The sequence below is a fragment of the Theropithecus gelada genome, chromosome 4 (assembly GCF_003255815.1).
Source record: "Theropithecus gelada isolate Dixy chromosome 4, Tgel_1.0, whole genome shotgun sequence".
Lineage (NCBI taxonomy): Eukaryota > Metazoa > Chordata > Mammalia > Primates > Cercopithecidae > Theropithecus > Theropithecus gelada.
Window position 1 is genome coordinate 106,423,987 of NC_037671.1, and position 24,608 is coordinate 106,448,594.

Genomic DNA, 24,608 nt, shown 5'->3' on the forward strand with positions numbered 1-24,608 from the left:
GAACCCCTAAAAAAAAAAAAAAAAAAAAAAAAAAAAAAAAGTTGGTTGTGTCAAGTATTTTGCATTACTATAAAAACTGTAATAAATAGTTGCTGAGAATTGAATACTTAGCCATGAAACAAACAAGCAACATAAAACTGATTATCATACAGCAGTTAGTTGCTTTATTTTCCACCTTCCCCAATATGGGAAATGCTGAATATGAAGTCTTGTACTCAGGATATACTATTCTCAGTATGTTCTTTACCTAGCAGCACTGCCACATGTTGTTCTGATAGAATTCTGAGAGAATTATGCTTGCCATTTTAGTGTTGGGCCTATTTTTTTTCAATGTGGCTGATGAGCTCCATTTTGCTTTCACTGCTTCTTCATCTGGAGACCCTCTCAGTGATGTCAACTGAAAGGCTGTTGTTGGCTAGCACACTGCCTTCTATTAGTGGCTTTCAATATACATTGTGACATAGTATAAATACATGTGCATTTATAAAACTAAATTTTTTTTGAGACAGAGTCTTGCTCTGTCACCCAGGCTGGAGTGCAGTGGCGTGATCTCGGCTCACTCCAATTGCTACCTCCCAGGTTCAAGCAATTCTCCTGCCTCAGCCTCCCGAGTAGCTGGGATTACGGGTGCCCACTACCACGCCCAGCTAATTTTTGATTTTTGTATTTTTAGTAGAGACGGGGTTTCACCATGTTGGCCAGGCTAGTCTAGAACTCCTGATTTTGTATTCCCAAAGTGCTGGGAATACAGCTGTAAGCTCCATGAGCTACCATGCCAGGCCAAAACTACATTAAAACTTTCATTATGTAATTTTCTATTGCATTCTACCTTTTTTTTTTTTTCTTTTTTTTTGATACGGAGTCTCATTCTGCTGCCCAGGCTGAAGTGCAGTGGTGTGATCTCGGCTCACTGCAACCTCGGCCTCCTGGGTTCAAACAATTCTCCTGCCTCAGCCTCCCAAGTAGCTGGGATTACAGGCATTGCTACCACGCCCAGCTAATTTTGCATTTTTAGTAGAGATGTGGTTTTGCCATGTTGGCCAGGCTGGTCTCAAAATCCCGACCTCAGGTGATCCACCCGCCTCAGCCTCCCAAAGTGCTGGGATTACAGGCGTGAGCCACCATGCCAGGCCCTATGGCTTGAACCTGGGAATCGTTTGAACCCAGGAGGCGGAGGTTGCGGTGTGCTGAGATCATGCCATTGCACTCCAGCCTGGGCAACGAGAGTGAAACTCTGTCCCAAAAAGAGAAAAAAAAGTATTGATAGTGATTCACTAAATTGATTTTACCACTCCCCAATGAAAAGGATGTGATCTGTGGTTTGAAACATTATTCAACATCATGCTGATATATATCATGTATGGCTCACACCTTGTTAGTCCTTGTAATTACACACAAGGTCTCCCAAATTTTTGATGCAGTTTAAACACTGTTATTCTAAAATATATTTTTAGAGGTATTTATTTATCACTTTTTACCAAAAACATGTAAATGAACGGAAGGTAAACAGAGAGGCAGGATAAAACAGAATCATTCTTGGGTACTATGGAGTGTTAGGGTGCATTTCAATCTTGTAGGTTTATATTAATGACGCTGATGCTTAGCTTCGTTTTTGTTTTGCTTTTGTTTTCTGAGTCAAAGTCTCACTCTGTCGCCCAGGCTGGAGTGCAGTGGTGCTATCTTGGCTCACTGTAACCTCGCCCTCCCGGGTTCAAGCAATTCTCCTGTTTCAGCCTCCCAAGTAGCTGGGGCTACAGGTGCATACGACCATGCCTGGCTAATTTTTGTATTTTCAGTAGAGACAGGTTTTCACTGTGTTGCCCAGGCTGGTCTCGAACTCCTGACCTCAGGTGATCCACCCACTTCAGCCTCCCCAAGTGCTGGGATTATAGGTGTGAGCCACTGAGCACTGCCTGATGCTTACCTTGGATCCTACTAGATTCCTGAAAACAAATTGGCTTAGATAACATTTGGTCAAAGAACCAAAAATTTCAGTAATTTCCTAGGAGTCACAGATACATCTTGCCAATTCCAGGGCTGCCATGTCTTTTGGGTAATACAGTTCACTTTCCAGCTCAAGCAGTTCCTCTTCAAATTGGGCCACACTAAAAGGCAGGAGTTTGTAATTCAGAGGCATCCCAAGGTTTGTACTCTAAAGGCAGGCACAGAAATAAAATCTGATTCATGTGCATTAAAATCCATGCATTTTGACTAAAGCTGTAATTGTATTTCTTCCAAATAACTCTGAAGCTCTTTAAAATCCACAAATCAATGGAATTATAAAAATAACTGACACTACTAGTACTGTTTTCTAAAAAATTAGGTAATCTTTTTTTTCCTTCCTTCAAATAATCAGGTAGAAATTTGGGGGCCGGGCACAGTGACTCATGCCTCTAATTCCAGCACTTGGGAGGCTGAGGCAGGAGAACCTCCTGAGCCCAAGAGTTCGACACCAGCCTGGGCAACATAGGGAGATCCTGTTCCAAAAATAAATAAATAAATAAATTAATTAACAATAATAGAAGAGGCCGGACGTGGTGGCTCACACCTGTAATCAGCACTTTGGGAGGCCCAGGCAGGTGAATCACTTGAGGACAAGAGTTGGAGACCGGCCTGGCCAACATGGCAAAACCTCATCTTATCAAAAATAGAAAAATTAGCTGGGTGTGGCGGTGGGCGACTGTAGTCCCAGCTACTCAGGAGGCTGAGGCAGGAGAATCTCTAGAACCTTGGAAGTGGAGGTTGCAGTGAGCCAAGATCATGCCACTACACTCCAGGCTGGGTGACAGAGCAAGACTCTGTCTTCAAACTAAACTAAACTAAACTAAAATAAAAATAATATAATAAATACAATAAAATAACATAAACCTGGGATTGGCCGCATTGTACCCTTGGATCAAATAATGGATACCCTGGGCCAGGCACAATAGTTTATGCCTATAATCCCAACACTTTGGGGGCTGTGGGAGGATAGCTTGAGGTCAGGAGTTTGAGACCAGCCTGGACACCATAGAGAGATTCTGTCTCTACAAAAACTTAAAAAAATTAACCAGGCATGGTGTTCTGCGCTGTAGTCCCAGCTACTCAGGAGGCTAAGTTGGGAGGATTACCTGAGCCTGTGAGTTTGAGTTTACGGTGAGTGACAGTAGCCCTATTGCACTCCAGCCTGGGGTACAGAGTGAGACCCTGTCTTTTCAAAATAATAATAAAAATAAATAATAATAATGGATATACTTGGGTTAGAAATACTCCAATCTATAAAGATATACATACAATTGGCTTCTTTTATTTTTTTCCCCTGAGACAGGATCTCTCTCTATCACCCAGGCTGGAGTGCAGTGGCGCAGTCTTGGCTCACCACAGCCTCCACCCACCAGGTTCAAGCAATTCTTGTGTCTTGACCTCCCAAGTAGCTGGGATTACAGGTATGCGTCACCACACCCAGATAATTTTTGTATTTTTAGTAGATACGGAGTTTTGCTATATTGGCCAGGCTGGTCTTAAACTCCTGGCCTCAAGTGATCTGCCCACCTTGGTCTCCCAAAGTGTTGCGATTAGGGGTGTGAGCTACCGTGCCTGTCCCAATTGGATTTTAAATTGGTATTTCTCATGCTTCATGCAATGCACACAAAATTTTTTTTTTGAATTAACAATACTGTTTTAATATGTGACCTACTTGTGTAAATCACAACTGTTTCAATATAAATGTGAATTATCACTTTGCTCAATCGATATTATCAGAAATTTACATTTATACATTACCTTATAGTTTTTAAAGTACTTGAACAAATTAAGCCATATAAAATTTTCACTAATTTGGGGTACTGCTTTAGATTGCTGAAATATGCACAAAAATCTTTAGCTCTCTGAAGATATTGGGTTCTCTGTTACTTTCCTGACTTTATTAACAGTTTTCCTTGATTATAATCATTTTGTTTTTCTTCATATGTCATGCTATTTTCAGGATCTGGTTATAAGATGCAAGTTTAGACTCTTTCCTACAACATCTACAACATTTGGAACCGTAGAATATTGGAACCAGCAAGGATCTAAGAGATGGACATGATGCTGCCTTTATTTTTTTAGAAAACTAAAAAAAAAAAAAAAGTTGCTTTTGCTTATAAGTTGCTAATTTACAATGTTTCACTGGGCACAGTGGCTCACGCCTGTAATCTCAGCACTTTGGCAGGCTGAGGCAGGTGGATCACCTGAGGTCAGGAGTTCAAGACCAGCCATAGCCAACATGGCAAAACTCCGTCTCTACTAGAAATACAAAAATTAGCTGGATGTGGTAGTGGGTGCCTATAATCCCAGCTACTTGGGAGGCTGAGGCAGGAGAATCACTTGAACCTGGGAGGCAAAGGTTGCAGTGAGCTGAGATAGTGCCACTGCACTCCAGCCTGGGCAACAGTGAGACTCCATCTCAAAATAAATAAATAAATAAATAAATAAAAGTTTCATGAAGCCCCTCCCCTATCAATGTTTATATTGAAATACGTATTCCAATATTTAGAAACTAATAACTATTTAAGATACCATAAATTCCAGGATTGGTAATTGCAAAATTGTTGGCAAAAATATATCATGGTTCTTTGTTGGTCTGTTAGGTTTCTACTTTAGTAAAGCATGAGGATTTTGCAGTCGGATTGCCTGGATTCAGACAGCAGCTCTACCACTTACTAGCAGTGTTACCTTGAGGGAAATTACTTATCCTTTCCCTGTACCTCAGGAGACATTAAATGGGTTAATATAGATAAAGCACTTAAAATGGTGCCTACCATATAGTAAGCCCTCAAAAATATAAATTGTTATTTCTAAAATATTTGATGGTAATTTTAGTGAAGATTAAATTTTCTACACTATAAAGTTTCTAATTTCATTGATAAAAATAGGGTATTAAGATATCAGATAGTCTGAAATAATAGATGCATGAATGAATGATCTGAATTTGGAATTCTGAGAGGTAAAATGAGGAGTTCAATGTTAAATGGCTTATCGGGGGATTAAAAAGAAACAAAAGAAAAAACGAAGCCAGGCGTGGTGGCTCATGCCAGAAATCCCAGCATTCTGGGAGGCCGAGGCGGGCGGATCACCTGAGGTCAGGAGTTCAAGACCAGCCTGGCCAACATGGTGAAACCCCACTTCTACTAAAAATACAAAAAAAAATTTAAAAAACTACCCAGGCATCGTGGCACATGCCTTTAATCCCAGCTACCTGGGAGGTTGAGGCAGAAGAATCTCTTGAACCTGGGAGGCGGAAGTTGCAGTGAGCCGATACCGTGCCATTGTCCAGTGAGCCTGGGCAACAGAGCAAGACTCCGTCTCAAAAAAATAAATAAATAAATAAATAAAGATAAAGAGAAAAAAAGTCAAGGCTAGGAATTCCATCCACAGACTTCTACTTTATGGTTCTTTCCACTTCTCTTTGTAGCTTTACAAGTCATCTCTAGGAATGTAAAATACATAAGTGCTATGTAGCTCAACATATTATGAAAATATAAGTGATCCACAAGAGTGTAGCTAAAACTGTTGTTAGTGAACAGTTACTCTGATATTCTAGACAGGGAAACTATCCTTTAAAAACCAAAGACTTGACTTGCAATGTAGTTTTGGTGTTTCCCAGTTTCTGCCTGACTTTGCACCCTGAAAATGGCCCCAGAACAATGACAATTAAGACACAGGGATGACCACAAACAATTTAATGAATTTTCCAGAATGCTTAAAAAGAAACTTGCTTGGCACAGCCATACTTTCCAACGAACCCACTTTAAAGTTTTCACAGTTTACAGTATCAGAAATGACCTCAGGGTCAGGCATTTGTCAGTTAATGACCTGTTGGGCTAATGGCCTTCAGCTTTGCCTTGGGCACATAAGTCTTCCAGTAGGTCATTAGCTGCCAGAAAAGGGCTCTTCCCAATCACTATTGCTAAATAAATAAAATTTGCTCCTGGGCTAAGACCCTATAAACCAACTTTGGCTTAGACTAAGTAAATTTTTTGTTGCGTATTTACAACTTTAAGAATTTAAGAAAATGATGGAAATGCTAAAACCAAAATTACATTAACATGACTGAGCTATATGTGGCTATCCATGAGAAAAGTAGTCACATAGACTCTTTTGGATAAGCTTAAATTGTCTTTTGCTTATGGTATTCAAATTCAGTTGAACCTCACACCATGGTTGGCCATGAAAGACAGAAATATATTGACTATGGCAATATTATATATAATACATTTAGCAACCTTGATTTTTGTAAATCCCATTTCCTACCTTCCAGAAGTAAAATTAATTAAATCAGCCTTCCCCCTCCATTTTCATGGACATAAATTGCTAGTTCTTCAAAGCCAGAGCGAGGAAAAAAATCTATTTTCAGAGTTGAGTTATTCAGTAATCTTCTTTTCCCTTTCTAATGATCTCACCTGAGGAACTTTCTGAGTTAGGAGTTTGCTAAGTACTGGGTGGATGGACAGCTGATTCCTGCCTTTGCATCTGCGGCTGCCTGACTGAGTATCTCTTCTCTGTCTATCCTTTCTTCACTCCAGCAGGCTTGTACACTGTGTCTCTTTCTGTCCCTACCCAAATCTCATGTTGAATTGTAATCCCCAATGCAGGAGGCAGGGCCTGGTGGGAGGTGTTTGGATCATGGGGGCAGATCCCTTACGGCTTGGTGCTGTCTTCACAATAGTGAGTGAGGTCTTGGGAGATCTGGTAGTTTAAAAGTGTGTGGCACCTCCTTCCCATTGCTACTGCTTTCACCATGTGACGTCCCTGCTCCCACTCTGCCTTCTGCCATGATTGTAAACTTCCTAAGGCCTTCCTAGAAGCAGAGCAGGTGCCAGCACCATGCTTCCTGTAAAGTCTGAAGAACCATAAGCCAATTAAACCTGTTCTCTTTACAAAATTACCCAGTCTCAGGTATTTCCCTCCCTCCCTTCCTCCCTCCCTCCCTCCCTCCTTGTCTTCCTCCTCCTTCTTGTTCTTCTTCTTTCTCTCTTTCTTTCTTTCTTTCTGATGGAGTTTCACTCTTTCACCCAGGCTGCAGTACAGTGGCGCAATCTCAGTTCACTGCAATCTCTGCTTTCTGGGTTCAAGCAATTCTCCTGCCTCAGCCTCTCAAGTAGCTGGGATTATAGGTGCCTGCCACCATGCCCAGCTAATTTTTTGTATTTTTAGTAGAGATGGGGTTTTGGCATGTTGGCCAGGCTGGTCTCGAACTCCTGACCTCGGGTGATCAACCTGCCTGGGCCTCCCAAAATGCTAGAATTACAGGTGTGAGCCACCGTGCCCAGACCGTCTCAGGTATTTCTTTATTGCAATGCAAGAACAGCCTAACACACTGTTCACAACTCGGTTAATTTCACCTCAGGTAATGTCTAAAGTGTATATACATCCTCTTCAACCTTCATCCTCCAGTTTTCTATTCTTTCTCCTTTTACTTATTATTTCAGAAAAAATTGCCACTCACCTTCTTGACTTATACTTTCTCCTTTCAAGAAGATATAAACCAAGGATCTTCAAGTCGAGAAACATCAGAGGAAAGCATGATTTCTCTCGTGCTAAGAAAAAGGAAAACTGTGAGCCAGGCAAGATGGCTCACACCTGTAATCCCAGCATTTGGGGAGGCCAAGGCAGGCGGATCACGAGGTCAGGAGATCAAGACCATTCTGTAACAGAGTGAAACCCAACCTCTGTTAAAAATACAAAAATTAACTGGGCATGGTGGCACATGCCCATAGTCCCAGCTACTCGAGAGGCTGAGGTAGGAGAATCGCTTGAACCCGGGAGGCAGAGGTTGTAATGAGCCAGGATTGTGCCACTGCAACTCCAGCCTGGGTGACAGAATGAGACTCTGTCTCAAAAAAAAAAAAAAAAAAAAAAAGGAAACTTGGCTGGGCACAGTGGCTTAACGCCTGTAATTCGAACACTTGGGGAGGCCAAGATGGGAGGATCATTTGAGCCCAGGAGTTCAGCACCAGCCTGGGCAAGATAGTCCAGCCTGGGCAAGATAGTGAGACCTTGTCTCTATTACAAAAAATAAATAAATAAAAATAATTAAAAAAAATTTAAAAAGGAATATTAGAAATTAAATATGCATTAAAAAATCAGTATCTACCCTCATCCTCTTATTAAACCTAATTTCCCTTTATATGTCAACATTTAAAAATGATTTAACAAATATTTCTCGTTCAGTTTGTTTTCCTATTTTGTTTATTTGCTGGTATTATAGAACACAGATTTTTTTTTTCTTTTTAAAAAGGGTGTCCTTGGCCGGGCGTGGTGGTTTATGCCTGTAATCTCAGCACTTTGGGAGGCCGAGCTGGGTGAATCACCTGAGGTGTGGAGTTAAAGACCAGCCTGGCCAACATGGTGAAACCCCGTCTCTACTAAAAATACAAAAATTAGCCGGGCGTGGTGGCAGGCACCTGTAATCCCAGCTACTCGGGAGGCTGAGACAGAAGAATTGCTTGAGCCCAGGGGGCAGAAGTTGCAGTGAGCGAGACTGAACCACTGCACTCCAGCCTGGGTGACAGAGCAAGATTGAAAAAAAAAAAAAGGTGTCTTTGAATGCCAGGCATATTGAAGAAACATGTAAGCTGCTCTTGCTCCTTTTCCTTGTTGTCAGGTTTCTGCTTTGATACCCAGAGAAATGTCAATTTCACCTGATGGCATTTAACCTTCCTATGCCAAAAAGCTACTACGTTCCATTGTCTTGTGGCTTCAAAATGGGCAAAGTTCCAGGTTTTAATATTATTTAAAATTCATCTTATTTCTAGTATAATTTGCACACACTAATCATTTATTACTTTCACTTTAAAGACCAAGGAAGCATGATCAGAAAATGGATACTGTCTCTGTTTAACATGTGACTACAATAGCAAATAAGAAAAAAAAGTACAGAAGCTAATTTTGGGATTCTTAAATAATTTTATGATGCCATTTTGACTTTTCTATTTAATTGATACGGAGACAGTCTCTTTTGCTGTTATACTGTATGACACCCCACTTGCCACCTTCTGCATCACTTTACCCTAGTCATGCAAATCTACACTTGAGTGGGTTACATGTATAAAAAATACATACACTTGAATGTCAAACTAAAGAGCCTAAAAGATATTAAATAATTTCCACAAGTAAAATAGTGTAAGCAAAACCATGAACACTATCATAATAATGCCTATTTTAAATGCGTAAGACAGGGAAAAACTTAATACATGTTTTTAGGTTTCAACTTAACATGAATTTGGAAGTAAAATTAATACAACAGATAAGACAAACACAAATAGACAATAGTGTCTTTATTAAACTATATAGATGGTGTAAAAGGAGATTTATATGCATAAATTGAGCATATTTGTACAAACAAAACACTTCATTGTAAATAACATATTTATGCCTTTAGGAAAACAAAGTTAACATAAGGAAATACATCAGCTATGTAAAGAGTACATCTGTGCCACTGGTTATCCAGAAGTATAAATCACTAATGCTTAATAGAACAACCTCCAGAAATGACATCATGACAATGCTCTTGGGTGTTTAGACAAGATACAGGCTGACTCACAGTCTCCAATCTGATATATAGCAATAGGTCCATTAAATTAAAATGACTGCAAAGAAAAAAAATAACGTGATAAATTCCATTCTTTAAATACTAGGCTTATCATTATATATGTAAAGTAAAAGACTATTTTCAAAAACAAGATGACAGGTAGTAATCCACACAGTCTTATTTGCACTGTGGCTTAATCCTAAATACAAACCCAGTCTAAATAAATACAAAGACCAGAGGAAGCCTGTTAATGGCCAGCTAGATTTCGAAATTATAGTACTTCTCCATTTCATGATTTCCCTTCCAATTAGTCAGCATGTCTCACTGATAGCTTGCTGCTCAAACACTAGAATTTTAGATTCTGGCATGACCACATCACTACAGTATCCAGTGATGTTCTACATGGACACAATATAGAGCAACTTATCCCAATGGAATCAGGAAATGTATGATTTAAAAAGAGGCATTCTGAGGCCTTTTAGTCCAGGTCTTTATACAGTGAAGTACTAAAATAAAAAGTTGCCCTTATGTTCCATAATTGAAAACGAATGAAAACCCAAGCATTAATTTTTAAATTCACTCTTGAATTAAAAATCTTGTTAATCTGCATTTATGTGACTACAGCTATAATGGTAAGAAGGCAATTACCAGAGGATTAATAAGCCAATTTCTATACTTGGAGATATTTAAAAATCTAAGTATTACCTACGGCAGTTACTTTGAAGACCCCTAATATCTTCAGGGAAAAGCCAAAGGGAAAATAATTGACTCTGCTAATTTTACCCTTGGCAATTATAAAACAGCTCTGAATTTCATTTGACTGCAGAACCCTTCATCTAATGGCTGCCCCATGAGAAGTACAGAGATAAACACATCATATAGAAATTCAGACAAGAATCGAGTAGCACAAGACAATGACAAATTGGTAGAATGAATAAGTCATAAAAAATTAAAGTTGCTACAAATATGCCAACTTTAATTACCAAGTTAAATATACATCCTCAAAGAAAAAGCAGGCTGTCACTGTGAAAAAACAGTGACATATTATAAACAGAAATTCTGTATTAAGTTTTGCCTGTTTCCTCTTGCTGTGGTATCTATTTATGTTGCTATTGTTGACAAATTTTCTTTCTTATAAAAGAAAACTAAAACATCATTAAATAGAATCTAACTTTACCAAGACATTAACCATATGTAGAGATAAGAAAACTTGGCCGGACGTGGTGGCTCACGCCTGTAATCCTAGCACCTTGGGAGGCTGAGGTGGGTGGATCACCCGAGGTTAGGAGTTCAAGACCAGCCTGCCCAACATGGCAAAACCCCATCTACTAAAAATACAAAAAATTAGCTGGGTATGGTGGTGGGCGCCTGTAATCCCAGCTACTTGGGAGGCTGAGGCAGGAGAATCACTTGAACCCAAGAGGCAGAGGTTGCAGTGAGCCAAGATCACGCCACTGCACTCCAGCCTGGGTGACAAGAGCAAAACTTTGTCTCAAAAAAAAAAGTTTTAATACAATACTACTCCAAAGAAATATTTATTGCCACCTCCTCCTTCCAAAAAACCCATAGTTACTATAACACTTAATCAACTTAAGCTTCTGGGAGCTCATTTGATAAAATAAGTCCTCTTTTGAGATATAACTTCCCTTTCCTTAAATTATTCTGATGAAAATATTGCCAAGTATTTAAATGAAAGAAACTGGCTCTGAATATGGGAGATTTGCTTTATCAAAGGGAATTCCTGACTTTCAAGAACTTTAGTAATTCACAGTTTCCTCAGTTTAAAATACTGTGCACCTGATTTGAAAATCATCTATTATGATTAAAAGAGAGATACTAAAAGCCTTGATTTGAAGATCAATTACAGAGCCTGGGCATGGTTCTTAAGGTCTTTCACAAAAAGTGAACCCCTAAGGCTTTTTTTTTTTTTTTTTTTTGAAATTGACCTGGTAGAGCCTTCAATGACCCTTTGAAGAACAAGGTGCAAAAGATTCACATTTGAGATTAACAGGAGGGCTGCACAGAATAAAGCCTTCAATTCAACATATAACTATCAAATTCAGAAAAAAACATACCATAGCCTAAAAAGGAAAAAATTCCTCACCAGAGAAAGGTTGATAAAATGCAAATTTAAAGGTGTAAACCTGTGCAGAGACCATGAAGGCATGGGGCTCACTGAAGGGGAAGGAAATGCCAGATCATTCTTATTTCAAGAAGCTTCAGGCTGAATAGTTGCTTGGATATGCTAAGTTTTTCTTTTTCTTTTTGTAAATCAAGTAGTGCTACTGAAATCCAGTGCCTAATGGAGCAGATGGTGGAGGTCTTAGACTCTGGAACATTTATAGTGATGCTTCTGAATGCAAAACACCAAGAGTGGATTTCACAGGCTGTGAATCTGATTTGATTTTGATGAGAGTAAAGCTTCCATTTTCACTGTACTTGAACCATATTGAAAAAAAGCATGTGTGACTGACACAAGCTAGCTAAGAAAAAGGAACATGTTAAATACCAGTCCCATAAAGGGAAGCAGTTTAAACTAGTGATTATTTGTTTGTATCATTTAACATGATTATGTTATCACCATTTTAACCTTATGTAAGATTTCATCAAAATAGTTCAAAGTTAAAACAAATGATTGCAGAAAACAAATAGAAATTTGTCTAAAGGCAATGAGTCTTGGTTTTCTAAGATGGGGACTATACCGAGACAAATTACCAAAACGTGGACCTAGGTACTATCAAGCAATAGGTTCAGAATATCTCCTCCCCTCAGCTTTGTAGGTCTAACCCATGAACGGCCAGCCTGTGAAGCTAGAGCTGGTCATGTGCAGCTCAAGGTGTCCAGACACTATGTCTGACCTGCACTTTATGAGGCCTCTTTCTTTTCCAAACAAGGGCTAAGTTTTATCACAGACCACTGCAAATATGGTGAAAAGGAAAGATGGATGATACAGTCTGTGAGTCCCAGGGGCAAAGAACCACTCACCTTCCATTAACATGTGAATTCCAGTGAAGGAGAGAATTTAGTGGGGCCCATGGAAGTATACTATATGCATAAAGGAGAGAGAAATTTGAGATGAAAAAAATAGAATTGGAGAGAGACATCAGATTCTCCCTCTCTCTCTTTTTTTTTTTTTTTTTTGAGACGGGCTCTATTGCCCAGGCTAGAGAAAGAGTGGTGCATTCATAGCTCAATGCAGCCTCCACCTCCTAGGCTCAAGCAATCCTACCACCTCAGCCTGCTAAGTAGCTAGGACTAACGGCATGTACCACCATGCCTGCCTTTTTTTTTTCCTGTAGAGACAGGGTCTTGCTATGTTGCCCAGGCTGGTCTCCAACTCCTGGGCTCCAGCTATCCTCCCACCTCCATCTCCCAAAGTACTGGGATGATAGGTGTCAGTCACTATGCCTGACCAAGATTCTCTAATAGTCTGCTTAATAGGATCAATTCATTTTTTACTTTAGCTTTTTAAAAAATATGAATATAAATTAGATATTAAAGGTACCATACTACTTTCTCCCTTAAATTCAGCAGGTCTACCTCATATGTGCTAGCCAAAAATGCAAACACATGATGAGAAGGTAGGGCAGAATGTTACTTGTCTTCTAGTATCTGTTATCTGTATCTTCCAGATTTTTGGCTGGATCCATGATGATCTACAATAAAAATTACATTTTCTAGCTTCCCTTACAGCTAGGTATGGCTATATAATTAAATTCTGGTCAACAGGATGTAAGCAGAAAAATCTCATATAACTTATGAGAAAGATCTTTAAAGTGTGAATATTATATAATTTATCATGCAAACTGGGACACAACAGTAAAAAGAAGCGCTGAAACAACTAAAATTTTATACTTTTTGAAATATGTATTTATTAACAAACAGCTGATTTTATTAGATTGGTGGACTCAACTGGTTCTATTCAAAAACTATTTTCAAAAATAAAATTTCAAAAGCAATAAAGATAACATACATGTGCATACAATAAAACAATAATTTCTTTATACTGATTATCTGAATATTTAAAAATAACGAGAAGAATTATTGATGTATATTTACATGGTTTAATCCATTTCTTAGCCATATCTGTCTCTAATATTGTGTCATTGGCATTTTTCTGAAGAATGTGTTCATTAAAATATGGTATTTAAAAATAAACCTGCCCGCAATATTTTTCACAGTTGCAGTTTAACATAGTTAGTTTGGAATTATTGATACTTTCAATTATGGAGAAAATTCTCTTTCTACACATTCTAAGTTACCTGATAAGTTCAGAGTAAATTTGCTAAATGGAGGACAGAATTCTAATTTAAAAAATATTGAACAGTATAAATATTTCAGTCCAAATATTTTTAGAGGCACTTTCTTTTTGCTTCCATCAGAGTATCTTACTTTAACAGATCTTTTTTCTTTCTTTTTTTTTTTTTTTCAGATGGAGTTTCGCTCTTGTTGCCCAGGCTGGAGTGCAATGGTGCAATCTCAGCTCACTGCAACCTCCGTCTCCTCGGTTCAAGCGATTCTCCTGCCTCAGCCTCCTGAGCAGCTGGGATTACAGACATGTGCTACCATGCCCTGCTAATTTCAGGGTTTCGCCATGTTGGTCCGGCTGGTCTCGAACTCCCAACCTCAGGTGATCTGCCCACCTCGACCTCCCAAAGTGCTGGGATTATAGGCGTGAGCCACTGTTCCCAGCCTAACAAATATTTTTATAAGACAAAACTTGTCAAATAAGTTGTCTCTATAATTCTTTTCAATGTTTTGCCAAATTTAGATGCTGCAAAATCTAGGCCTTCTCAATCTCACTGTGTGTGTGTGTGTGTGTGTGTGTGTGTGCGTGTGCAATTTATTCAAAGTAGGAGCACCACCAAGATTCTTCCTGCAAGGTGAGACATTTCAAATCGCAACTACAGAACTGAAAATTTTAATCTTGTATATCGTTTGAGTTCCTACTGTCTATATCATTCCTTCTTTGCTTTTGTAGGGAAAAATTCTAATGGAAGCTTTGTTTTGTTTTCATTAATTGTAATTCCCTAAAAGTCTCATGTAGTGTTGTGTTTATTGAATACTTGATTTAAGAGTCTCAACTGATGTTGAACAAAATGCTGCCAAATATTATTATTATTTTTTTTTTAATTTTTTTTTTGAGACAGAGTTTCACCCCGTCACCCAGGCTGGAGGTACAGTGGCGTGATCTTGGCTCACTGAAACCTCCAACTTATGGGTTCAAGTGATTCTCGTGCCTCAGACTCCTGAGTAGCTGGAATTACAGGCATGCACCACCACACCTGGCTAATTTTTGTATTTTCAGTAGAAACGGGGTTTCACTGTGTTGGCCAGGCTGGTCTCAAACTCCTGACCTCAAGGGATCCGCCTGCCTTGGCCTCCCAAAGTGCTGGAAATACAGGCGTGAGCCACCGCACCGGAATGCCACCAAACTTTTGATGACCCATTTAGAATAAAGTTCAATACCACTGTTGGGGGCACAGACTGATTTATAAAGATTTCTAAAATCTGATCAACGACAGACAATAAAGAGAAAAGGCGGCTGGGCACGGTGGCTCACGCCTGTAATCCCTGCACTTTGGGAGGCCGAGACGGGCGGATCACGAGGTCAGGAGATCGAGACCATCCTGGCTAACATGGTGAAACCCCGTCTCTACTAAAAAAAAAAAAAAATACAAAAAACTAGCCGGGTGAGGTGGCGGGCACCTGTAGTCCCAGCTACTCGGGAGGCTGAGGCAGGAGAATGGCGTGAACCTGGGAGGCGGAGCTTGCAGTGACCTGAGATCCGGCCACTGAGCTCCAGCTGGGCGACAGAGCGAGACTCCATCTCAAAAAAAAAAAAAAGAGAAAAGGCACACACTGCTCTGTCGAATTTTTTTTTTTTGGAGACAGAGTTTCGCTCTTGTTGCCCAGGCTAGAGTGCAATGGCGCCATCTCGGTTCACTGCTACCTCCACCACCCGGGTTCAAGTGATTCTCGTGCCTCATCCTCCCAAGTAGCTGGGATTACACGCATGTGCCACCATGCTCGGCTAATGTTTTTTGCATTTTTAGTAGAGACGGGATTTCACCATCTTGGTCAGACTGGTCTCGAACTCCTGATTTCAGGTGATCCACCCACTTCAGCCTCCCAAAGTGCTGGGATTACAGGCATGAGCCACTGTGCCCGGCCTGAAGTGTATTTTTTATCTGACATCAGCTACAACTCCCAAATCTTACAGTGCAGTGACTGTGACTATTCAGATATTTATAAATTTTGATGTAACAATAGCTTCTACTAAAATAGAAGACTTTTGGTGCTCATTTAGATGTAATAATCAATTGTGTGCCACAACCAATGCCAACTACTCCACGGGTGGCTTAATGTAGTAAAAAAACATTGTTTTTACCACAACACTGTGCTTCACCAAAATTTGCACTTCTATTGTTACTATAAACTAATAATTTTATTTTCTACATTGAACTTTTATGTATTTATTTTTTGAGACGGAGTCTCACTCTGTTGCCGAGGCTGGAGTGCAGTGGCACAATCTCGGCTCACTGCAAACTCTGCCTCCCGGGTTCATGCCATTCTCCTGCTTCAGCCTCCCAAGTAGCTGGGACTACAGGTGACCACCACCACGCCCAGCTAAGTTTTTGTATTTTTAATAGAGACGGGGTTTCACCGTGTTAGCCAGGATGGTCTAGAGCTTGTGATCTTGTGATCCGCCTGCGTTGGCCTCCCAAAGTGCAGGGATTACAGGCTTGAGCCACCGCGCCCGGTCTTTCTATATTGAACTTTTAAACTGAATTTCCAATCTCACTCATAAAGGCTTTATGTTTAACAGAATATACTTCCAAAAGCTTTACCTTAATCCCATGAATGAATGGAAAGAAAAAAATGAAACCATTTGTAGAACTAACTTAAATGATATACTTATTTGAAATACCTGATGACACTGAACTAAAACTGGAATTAGTTAACTGCTTTCATAGTTCTTCTGACAACGAAACAAAAGAACTATTGCTTCCCTTTTCCTATATACACATAAACACTTGTAGTCGATAATTAGTGAAATCACTTAGAATAGTCATTTCTCTAAATATAAGTTGTGTTGCAGAGTGGTATGGATATATACCTTCTGCAGCTGCATAAAGTAAATCCTGATACTTCTTTGACAGACTTTACTCTTCTTGTTTTCATATGGCCTCCACAGTGGTTAGTAAATGTCAACAAACATTTTTTTCAAGTTATTAATATACATTCCTCATTAACTTTCTTAAGAAAAAAAATCAATACTTAAAAAATGAAACACATACTTTTAGTTTTTTCAGTTTACTGCTGCCAAAAAGATTTACTGCAAAAACTAAGTGTTGCCAAGCAATAAAATAGTTATAGATTTACACTGTACAAGCAAGTGTGCTCAGTCTACGCTATACTTGCTCCCTAGCAGAGCTGATCAGCCTTGATTTCCCATATATATTTTACAGACACCCAAACCTATAATTTACTGTTTCCCACTGAACTTATCAACTGGTACCTGGTGGCTTTGTGACTCTTGCAGGTCACGCATGGGCTACAGTACAATTGGGTAACACACTACACAGCCAGCTGGAGCAGCAGCATCAAAACTTTTCCCACCACCTGATACAGGAAACAGTTAGCTGCCCCTAGACATTTGTGTCTGAGTGTACTTTACTGTATTAGCAATTGCCCTGCATTCTGTCCTTGACTGGGAAGTATTAGTTGTGCCTGAAAGGGTTGGGAAAAGAGATGTTATTTCTGGTATCTTTCAGATTTCCTAACAACTTAATTTTTTTTTTTTTTTTTTTTTTTTTTTTTTGAGACGGAGTCTCGCTCTGCCGCCCAGGCTGGAGTGCAGTGGCCGGATCTCAGCTCACTGCAAGCTCCGCCTCCCGGGTTCACGCCATTCTCCTGCCTCAGCCTCCGGAGTAGCTGGGACTACAGGCGCCCGCCACCTCGCCCGGCTAGTTTTTTGTATTTTTTAGTAGAGACGGGGTTTCACCGTGTCAGCCAGGATGGTCTCGATCTCCTGACCTCGTGATCCGCCCGTCTCGGCCTCCCAAAGTGCTGGGATTACAGGCTTGAGCCACCGCGCCCGGCCCTCCTAACAACTTAAAATGAAGCTGGGCACAGTGGCTCATCCCTGTAATCCCAGCACTTTGGGAGGCCAACACAGGAGGATTTCTTGAGCCCAGGAGTTCAAGACCAGCCTGGGCAACATGGTGAAAGGCAAAAGCCCGTCTCTGAAAAAAAAAATACAAAAAATTAGCCGGGTGTGGTTGTATGCACCTGTGGTCCCAGCTACTTGGGACACTGAGGTAGGAGGATCGCTTTAATCAGGGAGGGTGAGGCTACAGTGATTGCACCACTGCACTCCAGCCTAGGTGACAGAGTAAGACCCTGTTTCAAAAAAGAAAAAAAAAGGAAAAAAGGACAACTGATAATGAGAACTCTCTCCACTGTGTAAGGGTCTCACAATACTATTATATTACACTACACAAAAACAAAAACAGAGGCTGGAAGTACTAAGTGGGGATCTACCAAACTCATCCCAACTTATTCTAATATAATTATTAGTAATAATTCTCTGTTAAAAAATGAAAAATCCAGGACAAATGCTAAATCAGATGAGATCCCAGGATAGCTGGCTTACACCGGGACTCTGCTTTAGCAAACTAGGATGTACACTGATCCAACCTTCAAGGGAAGGAGATCTGCCCTTTTATGTCCTTCCTCCTTCTATTGACTGGAGGGAGGCCATAATGGCAACTGCCTCAGGCCATGATGTGGTAAGATAAGGATGGCAGAACCGTAAGATAGAAGGAGCCTGGATCCCTGACTTTGCAGAATCACTACACCAACTTTTGACTGCCTACTCCTAGGTGATTTTACATGAGAAAAAAAAATAAATTCCTATCTTATAGGGCACTGTTACCTTATAATCAAACCTAATCCTAACTGATATAACAAGAAATACCTCTATAACCCTTCCATAAAGCAGGTTGGCAATATGTATCAAGAATACTAAAAATGTGGCCAGGTGTGGTGGCCTTAATCCTTGTAGTGGCTGGGATTAATCTCATACTGTAATTGCAGCACTTTGGGAGGTTGAGGTGGGAGGATCGTTTGAGGCCAGGAGTTCAAGACAAGCCTGGAAAACACAGTGAGACTCTGTCTCCACAAAAAGTTTTTAAAAATTAGCCAGGCATGGTGGTGCCTGTAGCTACTCAGGAGGCTAAGGTAAGAGATGGCTTGAGCCCAGGAGTTTGAGGCTGAAGTAAGCTATGATTATGCTACCGCACTTTATTTTTATTTTTTTATTTTTTTTATTTTTTTTATTTTTTTTTATTTTTTTTTTTTTTGAGACGGAGTCTCGCTCTGTCGCCCAGGCTGGAGTGCAGTGGCTGGATCTCAGCTCACTGCAAGCTCCGCCTCCTGGGTTTACGCCATTCTCCTGCCTCAGCCTCCCGAGTAGCTGGGACTACAGGCGCCCGCCACCTCGCCCGGCTAGTTTTTTGTATTTTTTAGTAGAGACGGGGTTTCACCGTGTTAGCCAGGATGGTCTCGATCTCCTGACCTCATGATCCGCCCATCTCGGCCTCCCAAAGTGCTGGGATTACAGGCTTGAGCCACCGCGCCCGGCCTTATTTTTATTTTTATTTTGTTTGAGACAGAGTCTCACTCTGTCGCCTAGGCTGGAGTGCGGTGGCGCGATCTCAGCTCACTGCAACCTCCCAGGGTGGAGTGCAATGGCTCAATCTCGGCTCACTGCAACCTCTACCTCCTGGGTTCAAGAGGTTCTCCTGCTTCAGCCTCCCGAGTAGCTGGGATTACAGGCATGCGCCACCACGCCCAGCTCATTTTTTATTTTTAGTAGAGACGGGGTTTCACTATGTTGGCAGGCTGGTCTCGAACTCCCGACCTCAGGTGATCCACCCTCCCTGGCCTCCCAAAGTGCTGGGATTACGAGAGTGAGCCACCGCACCCGGCCTTTAGCCTGGGTGATAGAGTGAGACCATGTCTCTATAACAAAAGGAAAAAAAAAAAAACAAAAACACTAAAAATGTTTAACCCTTTGAATCACTTCTAGGTCTTTATCTTAAAGAAATAATCTGGAATAAGGAAAATTGATATGCAAAGATCTTTACTGAAGATCTACTTATGATAGTAAAAATAAGAAGCAACCTCAATGTCCAACAATGAGGAATTTGTTAAATAAGAGGTATTATATCTAAGTGATTGGATATTATAAAAAAAGTTATAACCATGGGAACATGCTCACATCATAATATTAAGTAAGAAAAAATAGGCAGGATTAAAAAAACCTTATACATAGCAAGTTCTCATATATATTACAAAAAAAAATATATAAAGGCATTAATGAACAACAGAAAAAGACTACAAGGAAATACATGAAGATATAAACCAGCAGTGATTATCTCTGGATAGTGGGATTATAGGTAATATTTACTTATATTTTCTTTGAAGATTTAACCCTATTCTATAATTAATAATTTCATCCATAATCAGAAAAAAAAATTACTTTCAAAACTCGTTCCTAGCATTTACGCTTTGCCTGGTACTAACACTGCCATCATCATGTTCATCACAGTTTTACTGTTTACTGAGCATGCACATGAGGGGAGTTGGGGCAGGAGGACACACAGACCTGTGGCTCCAGCAGCCAACTAATTGCTGCCTGAAGCCATTCAGGTACAACCAAACCCTGCCCATTTTTACCTTGGTGTTCTGTAGCAGAGCAAGTCCATTGCAGGCATTTGCTAGAAGAAAGTCTCCACTCAGGATAGCAATTTTATTTCCAAATTGCATGTCTTTCAGTGGACCATCAGATGATTGCAACTCATTTAAATTTACTATCCCACGATGTACAAGGAGAGCAGTATGAATAAGCTCTGTGATCTCTGCCAAACTTCTCTGACTAAAACATAAAGGTAAGATTTGTTAGAGTATCAAGAATACCGTTTTATCACTAATGTCTGATTTCAGTTTTCAACAATAAAATATTCCATAGGTTGCCACCCACTTTTTTGGGGGGGGGTATTATATCTTTCTAATGAAGCTTTAAATAGCGGCCTCTCTACTGAGCAGTTTGGGATCTGTAAGAAGATCTTGACACCTTCCTTCTCTGTAATACTCCTCACTCTTCCCCACAAGTCACTAGGATATCCCAGATAGAAGTTGGCCAGTGGAGGGCCACCCTCCACAGCTCCATTTAGACATTGTGCTCTTGGTATACTTTCCTCATGCTCATAACTTCAAGATTTCTGAGACTCCTTAGTACTGTCTAATGGAATTCCAATTTAAGTGAGAATATAATCCGTGCCAGATACTAGTCTAAGGGCATTACGTACATTCTCTATCACTCTCTCTTTTTTTTTTGATGGGGTCTCACTCTGTCACCCAGGTTTGAGTGCAGTGGTGCAATCTCAGCTCACTGTAACTTCCACCTCCCAGGCTCAAATAATCTTCCCACTTCAGCCTCCTGAGTAGCTGGGACTACTTGGTGTGTGACACCAAGCCTGGCTAACTTTTGTATTTTTGGTAGAGACAGGGTTTTGCCATGTTGCCCAGGCTGGTCTTGAACTCCTGAGCTCAGGTGATCCACCTGCCTCAGACTCCAAAGTGTGGGGATAACAGGTGTGAGCCACTGCTCCTAGCTACATTATCTCAATCGTAAATGCAAAGCTATGGGGTTTACAGAGATAAATACAATATGGTTTCATCCTTCAAGGACTTTTTAACTTTCAGAATAAGAATGAAGACAAAAACCTACAGTAGCAAGTAATATAGAGAAGGCCCCTGAGGAGCTTATAGTATAGAACTATATTACACGGCAATTTCAGCAGATGTTTGTTCCTTTTTATATTTTTCTGTAGTTTGTATATTTTGTACCATGACAAAAGTATTACTTTTATATTCAGAAAAAAAATCAACAGGTAATTACTAAAAATTTAAACATTATCACAACTTCATGATAGGTATTATTAACCTCTTTTAATAGGTGAAAAAATTGTGCACACAAGTAAAATGACTTTCCCAAGAGTACACAGTAATGTAGATCTGAAAATCTGTTGGTATCTGCTACAAATGGCCCCATGTGAGTCACGTCTTTTGGTTTCCAAGGTCCTGCATGATCCCCTTCCACGCCTGGCAATGTGACTTGCTTTGGCCAATAGGACATCAACAAACAGTACACATGGAAGCCTGATAAGTGCCTATGCAACTGATAAGCTTTTCGCAGTCACAGGAGTTGCATGACCCCAAGCAGAAGAACCCTCAGGTCAATCCACAAAATGGTAGTGTGTTTCAAGTCACTAAATTGTATGGGTGATTTGCTATGTAGCAACAGATATCTGATACAGAAATGATATATCTAGAAGTGGAGTGTTTGCTTTGAGTCAGAAAAATGAGACTGGGAGGCAAAGGCTGAAGGAATGGCAAACTCTTAGTGGAAGCTGGAAAGCTACTCAGCTACAAGTATAAACTATATCTTACTAGAAAGGGAAAATAGGCCAGGTGCAGTGGCTCATGCCTGTAATCCCAGCACTTTGGGAGGTCCAGGTGGTAGGACTGCTTGAGGCCAGGAGTTCAACATCAGTCCAGGCAACATAGTGAGACCCCATCTCTACAAAAAATTTAAAAATAAAAATTAGCTGGGTGAGGGAGTGCACACCTGTAGTCCCAGTTACTTGGGAGGCTGAGGTGGGACAATCACCTGAGCTCAGGAGTTCAAAGTTACAGTGAACTGACTGCACTATTGCACTCTAGTCTAGGCACAGAGTGAGACTCTATTTCAAAAAAAAAAAAAAAGGAAAGAAAAGAAAAGGAAGCTCAGAAGGCAAAACCAAGAACAATGGAGAAGAGTGAATTCGAGAACCATTTCCAGGGAACAGAACTGAGCCCTAATCAAGAAATATTCCTTGCTCCAAGATAGAGTAGGTGGCCCAGATATGTGCCCAGCTGGATTTCAGAATTGCTATAGATTAGTGACTGCTACGTACCTCCCATTTCTCTCTCTTTGTAATGAAACTGACAACTGTGGTTATCTTCTTTCTGATTCACTATTGTATGTTGGATAGATGGTGGTGTGTGGGTGGGGAGAGGGTAGATAATTTGTTTCTTTATTTCCTAGGTCCCTGATTGAAGAGGGGCTGCACCCATGGTACCACATCCATATGGAGACCTAACAGAAATCATGAGATCAGGGACTCTGAGCCTGATGTCATAAAATGGATGAGACTGGGGTCTTGGGAGGTGGTATGTTTTGCATATGGAAGGAATGTGAAACATTGGGCCTGAGGGCAAACTGTGGCAGAGTGTTACACCAAGTTACACTTATCAGTCACATCCTCTGATATCCAAGCAATGTATTATCTCCCTGATTGATGCTGAGTTTGACCATGTGACTTGTTTGGTCAATGGGACATCAGCAAAAGAGGGACAAACAGGCTTGATAAGTGTTTTTGCATTGGGGTTTACCCTCTTGGAATGCTAACCTGAGACTACAAGTTAAGAAACCTAATCTAGCCTCTTTGAGAATGAAAGACAACATGGAGAAAGGCCCATGTTGTCAAGCCCAGCCCCCTGCACATTTACCGGGTAAACACAGCCACATAAATAAATACAGGAGAAACCAGCAAAGGAACAGTCCAGCCAAACAATAGAATTATGAGAAATAAGTTGGTTATTGTTTTAAGCCACCAAAGTTTGGAGTAGTTTGTTACACAACAGATAACTAACAGAGACTCCAAACCCCAATCTTTTTCTACTAGATTAGGCTGCCTCCCACATGTGCCCATTGAAAGATTCTATCTTTCCTTTTTTTCTGTAGACCTCATCTGTGTCATAAAAGCTTTAAAAAAGTTTCCTTGAAGAAGCTAAATTTGAGAGGGGCCTGGAAAGGCAAGTAAGATTTCCATAGCTGGAGAAAAAGGGCAAAACAAGAGTAGGGCTTGAGAACTCCAGAATAAGAAAGACCATGAATCATGACATAGAGAAGGCCAGAGCAGAAAATGTGACCAAAGGTTGAAGAGATCAGTTTGGCTACAGTAAAGGGACTGTGTGGATAAGTGAGAGATAGGAATTTTGGAGCTTGGTTATAGCAGGTGAAATGGTCTATATTTTATTACACAGGCAATGTTTTGAGATGAAAGGATGATACATATTTTTTAATAACTTAGGAAGAAGATTGCAAAAGTGATACATAGAAAAACCTTAAATAAGTATCTAGGGAAAGTAGGGATATGGGGTGGGGGAGCTATTACAAAGGTTCAAGGAAGATGCAACAAAAGGCCTTGACCTAGGACAACTGCCTTAGACATGGAGAGAAATAAACATAAAATAATCAGGCCAGGTAATCAGGCTCATGCCTGTAATCCCTGCACTTTGGGAGGCCAAGCTGGGTGCATCACCTGAGGTAAGGAGTTCGAAACCAGCCTGGCCAACATGATGAAACCCTGTCTCTACTAAAAATAGAAAAATTAGCCAGGCATGGTGGCAGGTGCCTGACTAATTTTTGGGAGCTACTTGGGAGGCTGAGGCAGGAGAATCGCTTGAACCCAGAAGGTGGAGGTTGCAGCGTTCTGAGATTGTGCCACTGTACTCTAGCTGGATGACAGAGCAAGACTCAATCTCAAAATAAATAAATAAAATAAACAAATAAATAAATAAATATAAAATCATCAAATAATATACGAGAGTCTTCTCTCAAAAAAAACTAGACTGGGCCGGGCGCGGTGGCTCAAGCCTGTAATCCCAGCACTTTGGGAGGCCAAGGCGGGCAGATCACGAGGTCAGGAGATCGAGACCATCCTGGCTGACACGGTGAAACCCCGTCTCTACTAAAAAATACAAAAAACTAGCCGGGCGAGGTGCCTATAGTCCCAGCTACTTGGGAGGCTGAGGCAGGAGAATGGCGTGAACCCGGGAGGCGGAGCTTGCAGTGAGCTGAGATCTGGCCACTGCACTCCAGCCTGGGCAGCAGAGCAAGACTCCGTCTCAAAAAAAAAAAAAAAAAAAAAAAAAAACCAGA

At 40.5% G+C, this 24,608-nt stretch overlaps 1 protein-coding gene across 1 annotated transcript in view; it reads right to left on the reverse strand.

The window, feature by feature from the left end:
• Window positions 1–24,608, reverse strand: part of PDSS2 (decaprenyl diphosphate synthase subunit 2) — a 299,355-nt gene that overhangs the window by 98,627 nt on the left and 176,120 nt on the right. The window contains exon 3 of the mRNA XM_025384118.1: window positions 20,297–20,495. Coding sequence (XP_025239903.1) covers window positions 20,297–20,495 — 199 coding nt within the window. The remainder of the gene's footprint in view (window positions 1–20,296; window positions 20,496–24,608) is intronic.